Raw genomic sequence first — 21,420 nt, 5'->3', positions numbered from 1 at the left:
AGGTATATCGTTTCATTTAGTTTGCAAATGTATTTCGACTAGTCATGTTTCAGTGTACTTTGATTTACCTTGAATTCTTAAAGTCTGCACACGGCGTATTTTATAATTACCGACGACGACGCCCGTTTACGGTGCCGTAAACGCGACGCAGTAAACGCGACGCAGAGGCGTTTCGATTCAAACGCGCGCATTGAGGGCGTTGCAAGCAAGAAACTTATGTACTCCAGTGGAATTCACACTTAGAATTTCATGTAGTTGCTTCTTTTCTAAAACTAACTAAAATTAACAAACAAAACTAAAATTAAAACAAGCTGTTATCAAAATTCGCGGTACATGCGCGCGACTACAGCGCGTATATATCAGCGCGTAAAAAATACGCAGTGTGTATAGGCTCTTATAAGTGTGTATAAGCTTTCGTAACGTAATTGAGGCTATCAGCACAAAAGTTAACTTTTGTGCTGTCAATTAACACATTAATTTTTTTCTGCAATATCACTTTATTATGATATATTTGACGGCCTCTGGGGTCGAGTGGCTTGCACACTGGTTTTTATGGTGTCGCCATCTCTGAGTGCCCGGGTTCGATCACCATCCGTGTCAGTGTAAAAAACTATATTCTCGGATCTGGGTGAAAATGAAAATTTATTTGCTTAAAATATGGTGAACAAAAGATGGAACACAGTAGAGAAATAGAGCTCATATTTTACCACATTTGGCATGCAAAATTATACTTATAGTGATTGAATTAAATTGATTAAATTACAAATAATGTCAGTAGACATGCACAAAACAGTCAAAGTTCTAATTTTATTTCAATACATAGTCAATATATATAATACATTACAAATCTCTTTTTTATAAATCTGAAGCTAATTCTAGTAATGTAGTTATAGTTATTAATTATACATGTTACAAGTAGTTGTAAGCTATTGTCATATCATGCAGAAGTAAAAATAAAAAATAATAATGGTGTTTGTGGTACCGTCGTTATTTCCGATTTACATAACACGAGTGCTTTAGCTACTTACTTTGGGATCAGAGCAACGTATGTGATGTTGTCTAATATATTTAAATATATATATTATTATTATGATAATTATGTACATAATTCTTTTATATTTGGATGCTTTATCAATATGACTAACGTGAAACACTGCTACTTTCATGTATAAAAAATGTTTAATATATTTTTTTTGGTACTTTAGATTATTATACTTTGCTTATCATTTAAAGTAATATGTAGAAAATAATTATGTCTACCGGTATGTACTTTTAACCTGTACGTTTTACCGCTTGTAATAGATCCAAGTATGCAATAACTAATATTTTTATCGTGATTTATGTAGTCTCCGTAGTAAAATTGTCGACATTAATTAGTGGATACATCCCCCTAATAATATCGTCTGTATTTTCATTATAATGCTAATTTGTTAATTCTATTTTCAGTCGACCAACCGGTTCAGAACTCCACGTAGCGACGCCCATCGAAGAGGTCAAGAAAAAGCCCCATCACATAGGAGGCTATCAAGTAGCCATCCCGGTACTTACGGGTCTAGAAACGAAATTCGGTATCTCACTACCCAGATTCTCCTTCGCCAAACCCCCGCAATAAAACGGGACAAATGTGATTATTGTATAGGTTAGCTTAAGTGCAACCTTATGGCAAGGTAATAAATTATTAATTCGCCAAAAAATTTAAATTATGAGATTCGAATTATGGAAATTGGCGACTAACAAATCCACTAACCTTCTAAAGAAGTCATATCTCTTAATTATACGCAACATCTCAGAAGTCGCTATGATATTTTTGACTGTATATTGAGTCTTGTCTATGTTATATCTTCTATTTATATCATCGAGGCTTAGACCACAGTTCTCCACACTTACCCAATGCTAGTTGAAGTTTTCTCACGTTTTCCTTCACTGTTAACTAAAGGTATTGCTGCTAAATATTCACGAATGTACGTAACTTTGAAATCAAAGTCATATGGGGATTCGGACTGTTTGCATTTGTTTGCACATTTTGAAAACAAACAACCAAACATACACGCGATTACAGATTTCACTCTAACGGCCACGGCTTATATTGTGGGCGCTGGATATAGAGGCTCCGCGTTCGATTCCCGGTAGGGCCAAATTGGGAAATTAACTTTCAAAATTGGGTATGGTCATGTGTCCGTTTTTCTGGTACTCATAGTACAGGGAATTCACTAGTTTTGAGACCAGACTATCGTTGATTGACACATTATAAAGTGTTATTATAGCAGAAAACAAAAAAGTAACGAGAACGGACACTCTCCGCCTCTCCCAAGATTTAGATACCGCACCACACCCCGCAGTAATACATAATACAGATTTATCATATCAATATAATGAGACGCCATCGAGATGCCGACTTCGTGAGCAAGTACACAAGGGTTCTCGAATTTTCAATTTGTATTACCGATAAATATTACGTAATGGATATCCTAATTAATAACGAGGTAACGATAAACTTGGACACGCAATTTCAAATACTTTGGCTATCTTATTTAAAAATACCTGCCCGAAATATTATATTTTATGTGGTTTATAATATATTAATAATATATTTATATATTATAATATAATTAATAAATCTTCAATATTATTCTAGATAATGAACTAATGAAAAATATAAAATTATATCGATACAAATGCCTAAGGAACATGTGTAATTATTACGATTATATTAGTAGAATCATAGATAACAGATTCGCGTTACAATTTTCGCTATGTTGCCGCTCTGATTACGTAACGCAATAGAACGAGACAGTGATGTATAACCCTGCCACTTCACGCACGCATTTGCGCGTGTGCAGATAGCACCCTGCTGTATGTAGTAGTAGTAGGTAACTAACTTTCGAGTGTTGTATGGAGTGTTCGGGATGTGATTATAGTATGTAATCGCGAAAAAGCAAGAACTCGAATTATGTAAAATTAATAAAAAGCTCCCACCATATAATTAAATTAAAAAAAAATAATAATAATTTCAGCTAGAGTTTTTGTACTATTGTTAACAGTCACGTATACTTCTACAAAAGTTTGACTTAACTTGGGTATACGGGAAGGGCACTATAACCTGTGCAAGCACAAGGACCTTATAAGTTCAGATTCTAAGCCTAAGTCAGCAATATAGCGAATTATATCCAATCGTCGTTTTGAGCTATACACATGTGGAAAATAAGATCTCAACAGAATATTCAAGAAAACAGCTTTGACGTATCGCTCATTTCCCATAAAGGTAACGTCACTTCAAATTGTTTTTTTTCTGCGTGGGACAGCTTACAGTTCGGAAATAACTTCTCAGACATCTCGTCTGCTATCCCCAAATTGCAATCCGTAGACAGGGTTGTCACAGACAGTTGTCACGGACTTTATCAGGTTCTCGGAAGGCCAGTGCCTCGGGTGAGCGGCCCCAGGTGCACGTACAGCCTCTTCCCTATTTTCCAAATAGGTGCCGGAGCTGTTGGCACGCTCACTTCCCGTAATGCATTATTGCTATTGTAAACCAAAAAATGTCGCTGTCAGAACTGCAACAATATTTGATTGCATGATTATTATTTTCTATATTATATTAAAATGAAGTTTTTGGGTACAGTGGATGCGGTATCAGATTTGACTGACCTGCGTGCGGACGTCATTCACCGTCCATACCTATCGGACTGTTTAAAGTTATAATAAAACATAATTGACAGTCAAAATGTTACAGCGACTTCAATTTACACGGTACAATCTATTCTTATAGCTAACACTGCCCTCATTTCAATGTTCCGTCATATTTTGCCAAACACGCAATTTAGTGACGTAATGGTCTTGATTCGCGCAATCGCATATATGCCTACTTTTTTGGCAAATGCACTCAAGTAAGCTGCATCTGTCAAGATTTGATTTAGTAAATTATATTATGTAAAGAGAAGTTGAGCTGTCTAATTTCGACGGCGCCTTTTAGCGTTGGCCTGACAACATACATCGAAACTGACACTGGGTCGTGGTCACCATTAAAGAAATAATAATTATAAATTCGTCAATTAGACGTTTAAAATGTTGTAGCACAACTTTTCTTGCGGAAAAGAAAGAGACAGATGGGCTAAACTTGATCATTTTTACGTGAATTGATACCTGTATGAATTTGTGTGATTATGAGTTTCAAATTTTGACCTTTTGCGCTATTGACGTCACTCAATTAGATCCCCTTAAATGATCAACGTGTTATAAGAAATTGCAAGATTGCTAGGACTTTCTATTTTACTCACAGGGAAAATAGACAGCACTTATATTCAAACTTATCAGCATTTTACGAGCATTCAGCCTTATGCAATTGTAACGGCACATAAATAGGTATATTTCTTTATTAGTTGTAAGCAAAGAGTTGCCTATCAGAAGTCCAAAATTACATTTGTCCGAAATAATATTTAGTCTCGAAAATTTTTTTTTTTTACCTAACCTAATGTTTTCTTTGCGATAAGCATTTAGAATACCCTGAAAGAATAACGAAAATTTTGCTAAAAACCGTTTTCGCGATTAAAAAAATTCTAGCAAAAGTTATATTTGCCCGATATAATATATCGAGCAAATGTCATTTCGTACTTCTGATCGCTAACCTAAGCAAAGATTTAAAAAGTCAAACTGTTTGTTATTGTTTTTTATTGTTATTTTTTTGGTATGATGTATAAAAGTAATCACATGTGTTGGAGATTTTTCGATACTATTTTGTTAGTGTATAAACAAAGCTACCTGATGCAGATTACTAAACGTTTTGTAAAAAGATAGAAATTATTTTATTATTATTCTATCTTACATATGACCATTGTGGTCTCTTCACTATTTTATCTAATATAGAATAGACTGGGCACGTCCATAGTTAACAAGCGATTTGTTAGCAAAAACCGCTTATTGGTGTCAATGTTGTAGCTTCGAAATTGGTTATATATATATATATATATACATATATATATAAATGTGTGTGTGTATATATGTCACAGAGTACTTACCGCATTCTAATTCTTTTTTTACGAAGTGAGCTTGTTCCTTGTGAACCTTTGTGTTTGTGTGAACCTTGTGCAAGCTCTCGAATTTTTTCTTATAGGTAACAAAATAAGCTACACGTTGATCTTTATAGAACTTCCGTGACGTCCGCAGTGTTATTATTGTAAGACTTTACTACAAAGGTTGTCCAGCACATATAGAAATAACGCTAGCTTCTTCAATGTTCTTCCACATTAGAATATACATAATATATGTTACGGCGCACAGATACTTATGTAAATAGAAACATTTTAAGAAAAATAAAATGAATATCAATAGTTTTATTGTTGTTTGAAAAACGTTTTTAAAAAGCCATGTTATTTCGCTATTTGTAAGCTTTTAAATGGCAATGGCAAATTAAAACAATTTTGTTAATCTTAGTTCTACTATATTACTACTAATACCAGCTACCTTAACGTCTTGTTTATTTAATGAAGTTACTATAATCTGCCTATTCGCATATGTTTACCACCTCTACCTAATTCCAATAACGCATTTACTGCGCATTATTTCATAGAAAAACACGTCACGTCATTGTTTATAAGAACTTCAACCGTAATTATATATGAAAAATACTTTTCACATAATTGTAAGAACCTCGAAAATAAAAGTACTTTGCATGCGGCTATAGGGAAGGTTTGTTTTGTACGAAATTCGCCGGCTCTTATAAAAATGGTTAAATCAATACTATGGATGGCCCAAATGCACACTTTTAAACAGAAATTATTGTAAGTGAAAAATGTTGTGTAACAACAGTGTTTAATAAACTTATAGGATAACAAAAGTGATAGAGAACCGATATGACCTATTATATTTTATTGATATTGTACATTTTTGTGTTATAAATAAATTTAATAAAACCTTACTAGATTGTTTTTGTTTTCTTTTATTTTTGTTTTTTTTTATGTTACTTTTATTTTGACAACCTTGGTGGCCCAACGGTTTGCCTTATAGACGCTGTGTGGGGTTCCCAAGATCGATTCCCAACTGGAACAATTTTTCTAAATTGTTATGGTCTGGATGTTCTAGTTAGTACCCTGGAGTGAATATCGGTACTCATACTGGTGAGAACTCCCCAATTCCAATCCCCCCAGAGACCAAGTCGCCTGCCCTAGAGCACAAAGTCTAGTAAGTGCTTTAGAAAAAATTTTACAGGAGAACCGAAAAGCAAATCAAGGTTGCCCTGAAACAATTTGTTTTTAATGTATAAGTGTTAGGTAGGGTACCACTCAACGAATATATTGATGTCACAAAATGATTATAATTTATATATTTACATATTTATATCCTTTACTAACTAAATGCTTATGTCGTCGAGTATATAACCAGAAATAGAGACGAAATAAGGACCATATATTCCTGGTAACACATTAGCGATACAGCTCTTATAAATATCAAAACTCGTTTGCACTGAAATATAGACAGGCCAACCACTGTACGTCTCCGTATATTCTAAAAAAATTCTGTATTTATTGTAATAAAGATAATATCTAACAATGCCGTGCTGTTCTATTCAGTGGTGTGGGAAAAACAGCAAAACATCTAATTACAAAACAATCGGAATCACATTTCATCGGTAATTAAATATTAAATATGTAATTTTGAAATTATAGCAAAGCTCAAGTTAACTGATCGATTTGAAGTGAAACAGTTGACGACACCCGCCAATTGTTTCGAACTCGGGCTAGCCAATCGGAGCGCAGTTGTCACGGTAATGATATGGCAGAATAGTTTTCAAACAAATTAAATGACATTTCGTCTTTATTTCTGGTTATATACTCGATGACTTATGTGTACATACAGTAGGGGTTATGAGCCTTCAGCTCGCCCTTTTCTTCGGTGGCGCAGTTAAGGCCATCAGCGGCCAACTGCAAAATATCCTTAAAAAAAAATGTACATACATAGTAAAGTTACTGTAGCAGCCAGAACACGGTATGAGCATTTGTTAGGTAGGTATTTGGTTTAGTTAATGCAGAAGAAAATTTGGAATAAAATTTGATTTTGTTGTACTAATTAAATTAATAAAAGGACTAAGATTTTCAGTATCACTAAAGTTATTGTCCCTTAATATACAGGATTATAATTTTCTTACATGTTAATAAATTATTTATTATGTGCTCGAAGTGTGTCCCATTTTCTTCTATAAACAGATTAGTCTTACGAAATACACTTCGCGTAGCCTTCTGCAGTGTTGGAAAGTGACGATAAGGTCGACAATGGAGCATGCACATCTAAATAATTCCTATTCACTTTCGTCTTGAAAAGTTTCAAGTTATAATTCAAATTGTTTATTTCAGACCATGTCCATAGATGTTAATTACAAATATCTACACTTATATCCTATGTTAGTAATGAAAATTATTATAACATACAATTGAATCACCTCCGAAAATCAATAAAATCAAACTATAAATTAAATTAAATTGAAACATTTACATTATATTATAAATCGGGCCTCTCGAACCCATATGAACTTGATTCCAGTGCTTCCACGTGTCGTATGACGTCTGGCACTGAGTGTATATTCAAGAATTGCTACCTATTTGCTACGTTTTCTAAATAATTGCTACCTATGATATATTCTGAGAAATTTAAAAACAATTTTTGACCAGCTATTCGGACGTCAGGATGGCTGGTCGCCTCTTTGTTCAGCATGATGTGAGCAGATTTTCCAGAACTATGTATTACCAATAATTGCTACCTATTTGCTACCTTCACGAATTAAAGGTATACGCTTCATATCTAAATTAGTTAAAAAAATATAACCGATTGAAAATTTTACTGCTTTATTGCCATAATATAAAGGGCAGGCGTTCAACAATTACTTCGAGGCGAACTAGCCTGGTGAGATCGCTAATGTATAAAACCGAGAGGGTAGGTAACCATCATAACGCAATATTAACAAAGAATTTAGTTGTAATTATATATTTGTTAAAAAAATTATAGTTTTCATTTTCTAGCAAAAGTATGAACAAAATCTTTATCGTAGTTTGTTACAGTAATAATAACACTCACACTCAACATAGCCCCGCACTAGGGAGACCCTGTGTCGCGGGTGCTATGGACACACACATAGACAACCACAAATTACACCCAAACTCACGAGAGAAATAAAAGTAGGCCATACAAATATTTCTCCCTGCCCGGGAATCGAACCTGGGACCTCTGCGTGGCAGTCCGGCATGGTAACCGTTCGGCCACTGAGGCAGTTGCACTTACACAGGGCTATTTTATTCGAAGAGTCAGCTCTGCTTCCCTTTTTCGGCCCAGGTTGCACGTTTGCAAGCTTCCACGACCTGGGAACTACAGCAGTCTCAAGTGTCAGGCGGTACAGGCGTAGGCGTGTGAGAACAGGAGACAACTCAGGCGCACAGTTACGTAGGACTAGTGCTAGAAATCCATCAGGCCCGCGAGCTTTATCCACGTCCAGATTCCGCAGAGTTCTAAGTACCTCTTTTTGGCGTATGCGAATTGGCGCCATAGTGCAGCCAGACTTAGGTAAGATGAGATCCAGACGCGAACTATTTGCAAAGAGTGAGGCAAAAAGATTTGCCGTGTCTTCTGCAGTATAGGCCAGCGTGCCGTCCGGCTTCAGCAGAGATGACATAGATGGGCGACAAAAGTTAGTTAGTGACTTCATATTTAAAGATGTTTTGTTTAAAAAGTTAATTTGTTAATTTCTGGCGCTGCCATTTTCACTACGCATACACAAAGCGTACACGAAGCGTGTGCGTGCGTATTTACGATCGGAGCGCCTGATCTAACTGATAAAAATTTGATTACTATAAAAAATACGTTATTTTATTTTTTCCTTTGAAAAAGTATTTGTATCACGGTTTTTGTAAAAACAAACACCGTTATACAAATTCGTATTAGGGTCGCGCCCGGGCCGCCGACACTTTTTCGCCGTCGCGGTTTGGTCTATTATCGGCGCTTATATCTAGTCTTTCTAGGTTTTAAGGTTTCTAAATCTCTAGTAAAATGTAGGATTTTGAAGTGGCTGTCACTGCCATGGTAATTCAGGGAGTAGGATTCCGTTATAAAATTATTTTCGAAAAAATTGTCCCTTACTAAGTTTTGCTTTGGGGCAGCCGAGATCACTGGGGTTGTCAAGGCACATTATTATTATTTTAAATGAATAGCCATACAAATTGACAGAAGAAGACAAATGAATAATTTAAGTTATAAAAAAACAACACTTATCTTCATGAGGTATTTTTATTTCAAAATTAAGGCATATGTTTGGTGAACGTTGTTTTTCGATTCCATAGTGTAACCAACCCACATTTTGACAAAAATCAATTCATAAATAAAAATATTAAAAGTGACGGTTTAATGCTCAAAATGTGAGTTTGTTCATCTATAGTCAAATATTATAAAATGTTTCTTTTATTGCTTTCAATTTCAGTGCTTTAGATATTCGAGAAAAAAAATCTTATTAAGAAAACAATCTTTAAGAAATCACAATTAAAAACAAACGACAACTATTTATTTAACATTCAAAACAAAATTTCGGACATAGTACAAAAAATACAGTAAGTGCTCTCTCTCAGCAAATATCTATATTCGCATTTATTTACACAAAGTGATATCTTTTAAGCAATATTGCCCTAAATATATCTCAGTTAACAGAGCAAAATATATATCTCTTTTCAATTCTATTCTAGCGCGATTTGACAATTTCTATACATTTTGTGAGTTCTTATTGAGCATCTAATGTCAATGAGCGTAATTTGTATAACAATAAAAGAATAAATGGCAGTGCAAACGCAAGGCTAGATCCACACGAAACAATAAGGGCTCCTGTCAAATTGTTCTAAAACTATATCAAAATTATACTATACAATAAGTTATAATCAATTCATTCAATGTACACTAACATGACAATTATGAAAAGAACCCTAAAAGTGACAAATAGTTATTAAAGTAAAAATTAAATACTTAACAAAAAAGATGCTACATTTTAGGATGAATTGTGTCGACCCAATTGTGAAAGTAGGAGGTATAAATGAATAAATACTATCCAAAATGGAAGCAACATCACATTACTTTTTTACTTTATTACTCTGAGTAAGGTAATGGAATAGAGACAAGTAGTAGGTTAGGTAACTTCAACAAATACGCTTCAATACGACGTCTGTACCACCTCATACTCGGATACAATTTTTTTAGTTAAAACAAAGCGAAGAGCAGTGTTTTGGCAACAATAATATTTCGGTATTTTGACAACTCCACGCCGCCGCCGTTTAAACTCAACAACAAAGTACCTAGTTTTCCGATGTACGGACAACGGCACATCAGACTACACCTTTTTGTTCGAAAGTCGCCTCCAGTGCAACGGAACAAGATATGCTGGTGTGTGTACAACAATCACATAATAAGATTGATCATGTCGATCATTGACTTACAAATAAATGGACGACGGGTCTAATACAAAAACCACGAAAAAAATGTCCCAAGTCAACCTATTCGAAATATAAATTGTAATGTCATCGCAGTATCGCGCTGTCAGTCGAACAAATGAAGACTAAAGCGGAGTTTGGCGCTCTGTATACGATTTTAGCGCCTTACAAGTGCGGACACTTTTTAGCGCGGACCCGACGTCCATATAATTGTAAGTCAATGATGTCGATACCTCCAATGAACACTACGCCAACCTTATTTTGTTTTTTATCGCTTTATTTTTTTATCACAAAATTCGGGGAGCATAATATTAGTAGATAAATATGGCTGTTTACAAAAATAACAGAAAATGCCCAAAAAATTAAGTTGGCGTAGTTTTAATTGAAGGTATCGCTGTTATCTGTAATGTGGCAATAAAACGTTATTGAACTTCAAGTAACTTTGATAACAAGCAACAATGCATAAAAACTACTATGTGTCATTGCTCGTTTTACAGATAAGTTGGCCGCCTATGTGTGATGATGACAATAAAATGCCAGACTTGTTAGCTTTGCATACAATAAAAAGCGTCATCTGCATATACGTATATACATACATTTATAAGGTCAAGGTCAAGGAAATTTGCTGCTCAATTTTATAGCATGTGAGATTAGTACATAGGTAGGTATAACATTGTACAATAATGAGGTAAGCAAAATGTATTTCTACAGAATTATAAGGATCAATAAAAAGAAGACAATGTAGAAAAGGAATTCAGTGACAATGAAATATAATTATTGTATTAATTTAACTGTTTATTGTATTTAACTGTATATTTTTATGTCATATGTATATATATGTTATACAGCGCATAAACATAAGCGATATAAAATTATAGGGTTTTGAAAAAAAAACCGTCAAAACATTAAATAAAGTCACCTATTAAAATAAAATATTAAGTTGGTTGGTTTGTGTCTTCCTGACGAAGCCTACGTTACATAATTATGTAATTAATTTAGTTTCTAAATGAATTGAATTTATCAATTACATAAAATATCACCGAAACTAAAACAAGTTGGTTACTATTGTATTGAAAACTAATGGTCCCCATGCAAGTGATTGATGGTTCACAATGTTTTAGAAATGTATAAATAAATAAATATTATTATGCGAAAGACAGCATGGTGGTAGCTGTCTGTCCGGCTCAGTGTTGCCGTTTTCAACTGTTGTTTTTATATTATAACATATTGTAATATTTTTATATTTGACAAATTCCCACTTATACCACAGTTTCCATGGAAAGAGAGACTACCAAAACGCCATCGCGCTGTCATTTGAATTATGCAATTAGCATGCATACTATCGTCATACTACCTACCCCTAGAAGTTAAAGAAAATTGTAAAAAACCAATCATATTGCTTCAATATCATAGGAGATTCATAGCAACCAATCACAACCAGGCTCCAAGACAATTACCTATTGCAATTCTCACATTTATAAGTAGACACAACCCATCACAAAAATAAAGATAATTATGAATGAACTTACAATGTTTAAAACCCACCTAAATTGTTACTAATGCTAAACTTCGCCAAAATTCGTATGCATTGTCTCCTTCGCGTGTCTTTGGGCCTCGACTTGACCAGTTAGGAACTTATCGCATATCATACACTTGAGTGTAAATTTATTTAGGTCTGTGAATTGACGGGAGGATTTAGCTTCTTTCGCTAATTGTTCTGCTTCTTGATAGATATCCATGTCTTCTGAAGGAAATATTGTTTGGATTCCACCCTGGAATAATGAATATGAACATGTAAACTTGAATTAGCTAATATGTACCTTTCGACCTATTGATAAGACTGATTTCCAAATACCATTATTATTGCAAGACTTAATTTTTTAGATTTAAATTGCTTGACTGACAAAAAGATAACCCATGTTAAAAATTATTACAAAAGCCACTTTTTTAGAAATAAATACAAATACAGCCTATAAATCAATAAATTTTGAGCACAAAAAATGATTTATATAAGTATCATAATAAACATGAGCACAAAAAATAAGTGTTTATCATTATACAGATTACTCATGGGGTTAGGTAATTCTACTGAACATGTAAGATCATGATTTATGATGATTAGATCATCATTTCACAATGGTGTAAAATCTTATAGGAATTAACAGCAAAAGTTGCACATAATTTTATTTATATCAGATTTTTAGTCTACCTACAATTATACAACTTTTATAAATTTACTTGCATAATAAAATGAAGAAATAGACTTATAGTGGACATGGATAATAGAGTGGAGGTTCCTTATTGACCTTTATAGGTCATAAGATGTTGTTGTTTTAAGTAAAATGTACACAATCAAACTAATGGGTATGAAAAGCTATAGCTACAAATTGGTCATTATAGTCAGCAAGGTTTTATGGCACTATGACTGTTTTTGTATTATAAAACTCTATAATAACAATAGTAATTTTCCAATAATATAATGCAAAGGTACTTTTCAGATTATTTTGTACAAAGTTTCTTACATCGGATTGCTCCAAGTACAAAGGATCGTAATGGACGCCATCAAAAAGTAAGAAAACCCTTTGGCCATAGTTTTTGTCTTCTCCAAATCTGTTTATGATTGCGTTCAGAGTGTCCACTACTGCCATTTCAAGTCCATAAAAACGGGAAAGTATTGCCACCTGTAAATTAAAACATTAACAGTGAAAACATTGAAGTCAAAGTGTGAAAATTTCACATTTAATAAATAAAAGTAGTAGGAGGCGTCAGCATCAAACATTGAAAGATGAGCTGAGGTTTTTCTCTATTGGATCCCTATTGGAGAAGAGTAGACTCTCAATAGACTCCCAGGAAAGATCTGGAGGAGGCCTATGCCAAAAGGTACTAAGATCTCTTAAGAGATATAATATATAGATATAATATAGAGTCTATAGTACAAAAAAAAGATTTTGTTTAAACATAGTTTTTTTGTTTCATAGAGTGTTCATGCGCTCCTCAACATTTTGAGAGGATCCACGACTAGAAAAGGTTAAGAAACCCTAATCTAAACTGTTTTAAAGAACTTAATGAAGTGAATTTTTTTTTATATCATTTACCTCTATCGCACCTCCCCAAGAGCTTGGTTGTTGTATCCAAGCACAGTACTCAGCATTTGGCCTGCCTAGCATGCCTTCGTTGTATGTCTCATGGTCACTTGCTACCTCCATCGCTATGATCTGTCTCATTAGTGTGTGCACTGTAGTGTCCACATTGCCATTTAACACAAAACCTTCAATTTTAAAAAGAGTTTTATAAATTATTTGTAGTCATAATTTATAACAAATGCTTTATGAAGAATTTTACAAAAACAAAAAACAATGAGTTACAATACCAGTACTGTTACTAATTCTAAAAGTTAAATTGTACAAACAGAAGATATAGTATGTAACTTATAAGAAATCAATTTAAATGAATATCTTTGATATTAATTTGGCATGGTGTTGTTACACACTAAGCAAACATTAGAATAACATAAGGTCATCATTATATTACATCAGTAATTGGCTTTATCACACATAATAAAGCAAAATTAATGATGATATAAATAAAACAAAGACGTACCTATACTTGTAAAGAGGCAGGAATTGTCAGAGGGGACCACTTTCTTCATGAGAATACCAGGTCTGCACGGACCCAAAGTTTCATGGGAAGCTATGCCATTCTCGAGTGGTTTCTTCTCTTCAGGCCTGCTTACATTTGCAGCAAGAACTTTTTCTTCCACTATAAGAGTTTCCCCAGTTTTTAAACCAATATCCGTCAGTTTCATATCATCGTCACTAATGTCCAGAGGTTTTGGAGGATAACCGCACAACACATGGATTTTATCAAACCCCACATCCGAAATACTACACAGAAAAGCTTTCAATTCACCCACAGTACTCTCAGAGGTCAAGTCTTTCAATACTTGCTGACCGTTCTTGCTTTTCACCTTAAACGCTAGCGCAGCCATTTTCTAAAGAAAATAATTAACGAAACAATTTTTTAAGAATTAAACGGTTTTCTTCGGTGAATTTCTATAATTTTCGGGTCAAAAAGACGCCACAAAAGAAATAAATAATATGTTCCGAGGGCTTTGACTTATTAAAATGTCATGCTAATGTCACTTTGAATTTGACAGTTTAATTACGATGTCACCATAGAAAATAAAGAATCAACCTTTTTTTAAGAGTTTTGGCTTGGATACAAATCTTTTGAGCCGTGACTTCGTTTACTTAGGGTCGTATTCTAGAACTCTACTCAATGCTCAAGTCAGGATTGCAATGGAAACACAAGCACTGGAAATACGACCCTAATGGAAGGGACTTGAGTATGATTTCGAGTGCTTTAAACCATACTCAAATCCTGACTTGAGCATTGAGTAGAGTTCTAGAATACGACCCTTAGAGGATCTTCAATAAATATTTTCCATAAATAACTTAGTTCACATGTATGGGTTTTTTAAATAGTCTTTTAAGCGGCGGTAGTCAATATTCATGTTTTAACTTTCATTTAAATCACATTTTAATTCTATTTGAACAAAACTTTGAATTCGTAATTGGTGGACTTTTCTAAATGGTTTAAAATAAGGCATGTAGTTTTATCTTTCTTCATCACTATTTCTTCGTACTTCACTTCATAATATACTTCAAATAAAATTAATCTTTGTAAAAATTGTACTTGTAACTTCAAAAGCCAGCTCTTTTTTTTTTTCAATTCGATATGTAACCAACCTGAATACTGTGTTGTAACCAGTGTTGGGTTATAGAAGAATTTCCATTTTGAAAATATCATTTATTATGTTTCTGAAAAATAAATAAAATTTCCGGATATTTTTCCAATGTTTTCCTTTATTTTTTCACATTTGACGTTGACACCTGTCAAAAGTTGAAGTTACTGAACGAAACCGATGGAGTCAACAAGAGGTGGTGGTGGTGTGAATTTTTAAATCACAGAACATTTTAAATCTCGTTTTACTTTATATGGCTTGTAGCTATACAAGTTTATTTTAGCCGTGGGGCGACGGCTTAAGAATACATTGTCGCCTCCCCATACATGCCCGTGGGGGTCGTAAGAGGCGACCGAGGGCGTCACAAGTGTCCATCTGCTTAGCATTGTGGTAGGCTCTGTGCCGACTGGATAGCGACCACAGTACACACGGCGGAAAACCCTCCACAGTGAAACGCTTTTGCGAATCGCGTTCAGGGATCAGTTGGTGTACATCCAGTGCATTTGGCCAGACCGGCAAAATGATAGTGACGGAGTGAAGATATTTGTGTTTTCCATCCGTTACTCTCATCTCTGGACTGTATTCGCACTTTCCATCAGGCGCGGTGCAGTCATTTTGTCGAGTCGCAATAAAAAAAAAAAAAAAAAAACTAATTATTTTATAATTAAAATTTATAATTACTTCATGCTAAATAAAAATTCATATATATATATATATATATATATGAAGTGAATATATATATTATACGCAGCAGGCCGACGGTGGCATCGGGCTCTGCCTGCGGCGCGTGGTCGGTTACAGTTTATGGGGTGTGCTCATGTTCTTCGGCGGCACAGCAGTTGGCTATGGGCGCTTGATGAGGAGGTCGATTCCCGATTTATGCCAATTTAAGAAACGAACATTTCTAAGTTGGTTTTGGTCTGAGTATTCTGGGTTGTCGTTGATTTGGTATTCATAGTACCTACATAGTACGGGAAATTCGGCAGTAGTTTGGCATTTATTCCCCCTAAATACTTCTCTTTAGCATAGCTTTCAAGAAAATGAAATCTAACATAGAGACGGTTGAGATACAACAACGCTATAATAAGTATCTCATTTCCACTACATCGGGAAGCATGCTTTATATTTTTACAATTGTGAGATCTTATACACGTAATCTATTACGTCTCCGTATATTATCTCCATTTGATGACGTGCGGACGCTTCGGGCTTCGCCCTCCGCGCACCTCGGCCTCTGGCTTCGGCACTTATGGCTTTGTTTCAAAAAAATTGAAATAGCTCTTTAATGGTGACCATATTTAAAAATTGCAAAAATATATTTTGACCACTACTTATTATCAAACAATCTTAGAAATCTTTTCGTGCCAATTTTCAGTCCGAGCAAAGCAAGTTTTTTCAATAGCCATTTACATAAAAAATTACGGCTATATCGAAAAACGGCAGAAACAAAATTTTTACCCCAAATTGTGATTGAAGCCATTTTCAGTCGAATTAGAAGAAATTTTTATCTACCCCCAAAAAAGTTTGTATGGCAGCCATATTGAAAAGTGGTGAAAAATAATTTTTGACCCCTAATTATTATTAAACACTCATAGAGTCACACAGACATGTCCACTTTCAATCAAATTACAGCAAATTTTTATCTGGCGCTAAAAAGTTTGTATGGCAGCCATATTGAAAAAAGGCGAAAAATAAACTTCGACCGCAAATTATTATCAAACACCTATAGAAATCTCCACATATTGATTTCCAGTTAAATTAGAGCCAATTTTTATTAGTTGTTGAATGGCGGCCGTACTAAAAAATGGCGTAAAACTATTTTTGATCATAATTTATTATCAAGCACTCCTAGAAACCCACACATGCCAATTTTCAAAGGGATCAGAGCATTTTTTTTTCTGCTGCCAACGAATGCTGCTATGGCGGCCATATTTGAAAATGGCGAAAAACCAATTTTCACCACAAATTATTATCCGGCACTTCTAGAGGCCTCCGCGTGCCAATTTTCAGCCGAATCAGAGTAAGTCCGTTTCGGCAGCCACTTTTGACGAAAAAAACGCTTATATGACAGCCATATTAAAAAATGGCGAAAAGAAACTTTTGACCCCAAATTGTGGTTAAGGACTCTTAAAGACCGCATACCAATTTTTAGCCGGATCGAAGCAAGTTTTTCTTCGGCCGCCATTTTGAATTCACCATCTTGTTTTTTTAACCCAGGCAGTTGACCACTATTAATCTCTATGACATTCCTTCAAGCACCTCCTACCTAATTAAGTGACATGGATTTTTTTTTAATTTTTACCAGAACTGATATAACCTGGCCTCTCGCCCAGTGACCACTTGACGTTGAGTTTTGGGACACCCTGTATATTATAGTTTTTGCAGGATCACTCTTTCATATTTTCCACATTTAGGTCTTCTCATATGTATTTGATTCTTTGCTTTGGAATCTATCCGCGTACAACGGTATTTAAAATTTCCACTATTATTTGAAATTTTTCGGAAAACTAGTAACGTATTTGTAACCATTTTTCTGCTAATTTAAGTTTAAGTTAAACCTTACGAAAGGTTTCATACAAATAATTTTATTAATGAATTTAAATATTTTTTTCAACATTGCTAAATGTCGTCATTTATGATATTTGAGGTCATATATGATTAATTAAAAAATAAATAAACAATATAATGGCTTTTCACAATATTTTATTTAAAAAAATGATGATAACGTCATTTCTACATATAAATGTTTCCATGGCTATTTTACAAAACACTAATTTAATTACCTATAATACAATTTTGATTGATAATATTTTTTTGGCACGCTTTATTACGTGAGTCACTTATATAGTACATCATACATTTATACTAAAAGTAATGAAGGATCAAAAATAAAAATTGTTCTGGTAGAGTATTCAAATAAGTTAATCTATAACATAACATTAAGTAATTTTTATTACAGAATGAACACGTCATGTGATTGATTTTTATAGACAAAAATATTATTATAAATGTGAGATAGATCCACAAAAGTTAAGTTTTAAATATAATGCGAATTTTAAGACTTAATATTAATGAGATACATAAGTCTTATATTTAAATATTGTCTCAGTATCTTATTTAGGTAGGTATAACTAAATTATGCTTTGACCAAAAGAATCTACTTCTGTATGATTGTTTTAAGACAGTGTTCCAACAGTAGATATTAGAGATATTATCATAATGGCTAAGAGAAACATTAAGTACACTGAGATAACGGCTTAATAATAGGTCTAGATTATTATTAAAAAATTACGGGTTGATGTACTGCATTGCATTCTTTGTTTATATACGAACTGCTACTTATCTATTTAGTACCTAATTATGGCACTTTTATCAACAGAAACTATCTTTGGTAAAATGGCAATAAAAAATTAAATAAACATGATTATAAATTTATAGACCATGTAACTAAATTACACGTTTTGAGTATTTTCGTGGTAACTACTACATTTAAGTATTTTAAAATCTAAACTAGACTAGTACCTATATTTACACTTTCATTCAATCCTAAAAATAACATGATAGATATCTATTAATCATGACGTCTTGACATTTCATTTCAATCGCACATTCCTATAACACAGTTATTAAATGCATTGCAATGCAATTTGTTCCTTTGGCTGAAAGAGTATTAATAATAAACATTTATGTTATTCTATGGCACTACAAAAAGATATGTCACTCTAATGGCAACACTGAAGAAACCGGAGCTGAATTTCGCCTAATATTTATTTGTGTCGGTTATTAGCGTGGGGTCGTCTGTGGCGAGGGTGGCGGGGTAGCGGCCACCGTCACGTTGGTCTATGGACGAACAGAGGAAGAGGTCCCCTCCTGCCAACCACTAAAGGGGACATACGTTCATCTTCTTCCTCTTCTTCTTCTTCTCCACCTTCAGATGAACTGTCTTCTCCACTCCATACGTCAGGCTTGACGGCTTGGTACGATGCTGAGAATCCTTTGAAGACAATGGAGTCATCTGTACGGAATCGTACAATGAGTGCCTCAGACGTTGAAACTATTTCTGGAGGCATCTGTAAAATGAATAAATAATATTTTATTGTTCAATTTTTACAGTTAGTAGACAGTTACGTGATCAGTGATCACATTAGAATTATCTTTCGTGTGGTAGGTAAAGCAAAACGTACCTTTGTACCACAGAACTTTCCATAATCACCGCCACTACGTTCCAAACCACCGAAAACTTGCACGAAGTCATAATCGCATTTAGTCTCAGGCTCCAACTCGAAGGTCAAGAAGGTGAGGCGAACAAAATGCCCCACAGGTGCCACGATACTCCAATCACAGTCCGCTCTCGACTCGTAGGAATCAGTCCCATATCGTGCGTGTGAATACAGGTGTTTTACTGTGTCAGTAGCTGCTAGATAGCCTCCGCATGCTAGTGCAAAATGAAATAAAATAATTAAGTGTCATAACCCCTATCTAAAACTTAATAAGATGCAAGTGCTTGTAATTGAATATACCTACACTTTATCAAGTTTTTAATTATTGACATTCCAGCAGGCTTAGCATGAGCCCGAAGACAAAAGTTATCTCTTCTTCGAACTGTCATACGGGAACAAATAAACCGAGCTGCCATTGTTGTTTCTATCAAGAGATATGCAACGTAGCAGAAAACCATCAGTGGCTCATTATTTGCTTCTCAGTATAGATATGCAAAATTAGCAATATGGCTATAAATTATGCGGGAGATTCAAAAAAACCGGGAGTCTACTCCAAATCAAAGACAGTATTCGGACGGAATTCAATGTATGCTTTAGATTTTTTTTAACTAAGATGCTATTTTTATAAGCATGCTCATATTTGGTAAGATTTTAGACGAACAATTTTCGTACGCTATCGTTCACTTTCTCGATTTTTAAATAACGTCACATAGATACTTCTTATCTACAGAAAATATCACTAAAGTTTATTGGTCCAAAAAATCTTATCCTCTGATATCAATACAGATGCTAGGTCGAAAGATTTTAAAGTCTATTACATCGCGATCAGTTTTTATCGATCGTATTCAAAACATAATCTACAACTCTTTACACATAACGAGGTGCTGTCGAGGAATTTAATCTAATAATAAAATTAATTCATCCTTCGGAACTTCGGATCTTAATTTGTAACTTTTTCTTGAAGGTTGTTTATTTATGTTTTAATTTATGTTAACTTTTTACTTCCTTCAACCACTCGTTGCACATCGTGTGTTAAGAATCGACCGTTTATTGCGAAATTTTGAGACTACCTACACAAAAGTCGTTTACGACTCCACCATGTTTTTTCGATTTTGATATTTTCTTTGTCACTGAGAATTGTAACACAGAAAATATCAAAATTAATTGTTAATCGTAACATCTAATTTTGGATCACAACCGGCACTTACTATTCATAAGTAGGTAAAATACGTCAAACATTTATAAGTAAATTTTCTGCGACTTAAGTTAGGAGCAAGATACCTGTAGGTACTTACATTTAAGGTTAGTTTCAAATACTCAAATATTTAACGTGAATCACATCTAGTCGAAACTTCCCCATGTTAAGTACTTATTGTTGTCTTTGTCGTCTCAGTATACTTGTTCTGAATATATTTATCAGGCAGATAATTGTACCTACATGATAATTTTAGGCCCTTATCTGTATTACTAAAAAAAGCTTGATACTTACCTGTAGAATGAGTGGCCAAGAATCCCTTCCTCTGTACAGAAGCATCACTCTTGAAGACGACGTACATCTGATTGGTGTTGGCTGCCACAGGATGGGGCAGTTTGTTGCCGCAGAACCGGCCTAGGGTCTTGTCTTCTGCTGACGCTCCGTCGTAGATCGTCACGTGGTCGTAAGCACATTCCTGTGTGTCAAAATAATCAGATTAACAAAAAAAATATTTTGTAATAAGGCGAAACACCTTAGACTGGGACTTGGACTTGTGGAGGGATTTACACTCTACTTGACGTTAACGTAAATGTTTTTCTTTAAAATACCAAGTGACGGGCTGAACAAGTCGTACGCCTGGTGGTAAGCGACACCCCTGTCCATAGCAGTTCCACGGCGACACTTCCTTGAGACGTAAGTTGAAAAGTCTCATGTCCCTGTAATTTGACCAGCAGCCTTCAAAACAGAAAAGCAGTAATGGTCACATTACTGCTTGGTGGCAGAAATAGGTGAGGTGGTAGTACTTCCGACGAA

The 21,420-nt window shown here is 34.4% G+C and overlaps 3 protein-coding genes across 4 annotated transcripts in view; 1 reads left to right on the top strand and 2 right to left on the bottom strand.

Moving 5' to 3' along the window:
* LOC113231719 (calcium-binding mitochondrial carrier protein Aralar1) overlaps window positions 1-2,544 on the top strand; it is a 35,235-nt gene extending 32,691 nt beyond the window's left edge. For both annotated transcript variants that reach the window (XM_026466202.1, XM_026466201.1), the window contains exon 14: window positions 1,447-2,544. In XM_026466202.1, coding sequence (XP_026321987.1) covers window positions 1,447-1,612 — 166 coding nt within the window. In that variant the 3' untranslated portion in view covers window positions 1,613-2,544. The remainder of the gene's footprint in view (window positions 1-1,446) is intronic.
* Window positions 2,545-10,752: 8,208 nt separating this feature from the next.
* LOC113231772 (ubiquitin thioesterase OTU1) lies at window positions 10,753-14,623 on the bottom strand. Its single transcript, XM_026466299.1, has 4 exons — window positions 14,049-14,623; window positions 13,544-13,716; window positions 12,971-13,129; window positions 10,753-12,220 (listed from the first exon to the last, which is right to left on the bottom strand). Exons 1-4 carry the CDS (start codon window positions 14,434-14,436, stop codon window positions 12,011-12,013), a joined length of 930 nt encoding a protein of 309 aa, XP_026322084.1. The 5' UTR covers window positions 14,437-14,623; the 3' UTR covers window positions 10,753-12,010.
* A 3,453-nt stretch (window positions 14,624-18,076) lies between these two features.
* Window positions 18,077-21,420, bottom strand: part of LOC113231661 (tolloid-like protein 1) — a 158,655-nt gene continuing 155,311 nt past the window's right edge. The window contains exons 18-20 of the mRNA XM_026466096.1: window positions 20,902-21,082; window positions 19,377-19,627; window positions 18,077-19,262 (exon numbers count right to left, since the gene is read on the bottom strand). Coding sequence (XP_026321881.1) covers window positions 19,023-19,262; window positions 19,377-19,627; window positions 20,902-21,082 — 672 coding nt within the window. The 3' untranslated portion in view covers window positions 18,077-19,022. The remainder of the gene's footprint in view (window positions 19,263-19,376; window positions 19,628-20,901; window positions 21,083-21,420) is intronic.

The sequence above is a fragment of the Hyposmocoma kahamanoa genome, unplaced genomic scaffold, assembly GCF_003589595.1.
Source record: "Hyposmocoma kahamanoa isolate Upper Pololo Valley unplaced genomic scaffold, ASM358959v1 66, whole genome shotgun sequence".
Classification (NCBI taxonomy): domain Eukaryota; kingdom Metazoa; phylum Arthropoda; class Insecta; order Lepidoptera; family Cosmopterigidae; genus Hyposmocoma; species Hyposmocoma kahamanoa.
Note: the sequence above shows the minus strand (reverse complement) of the source record. Positions and strands in the feature narration are given on the sequence as shown.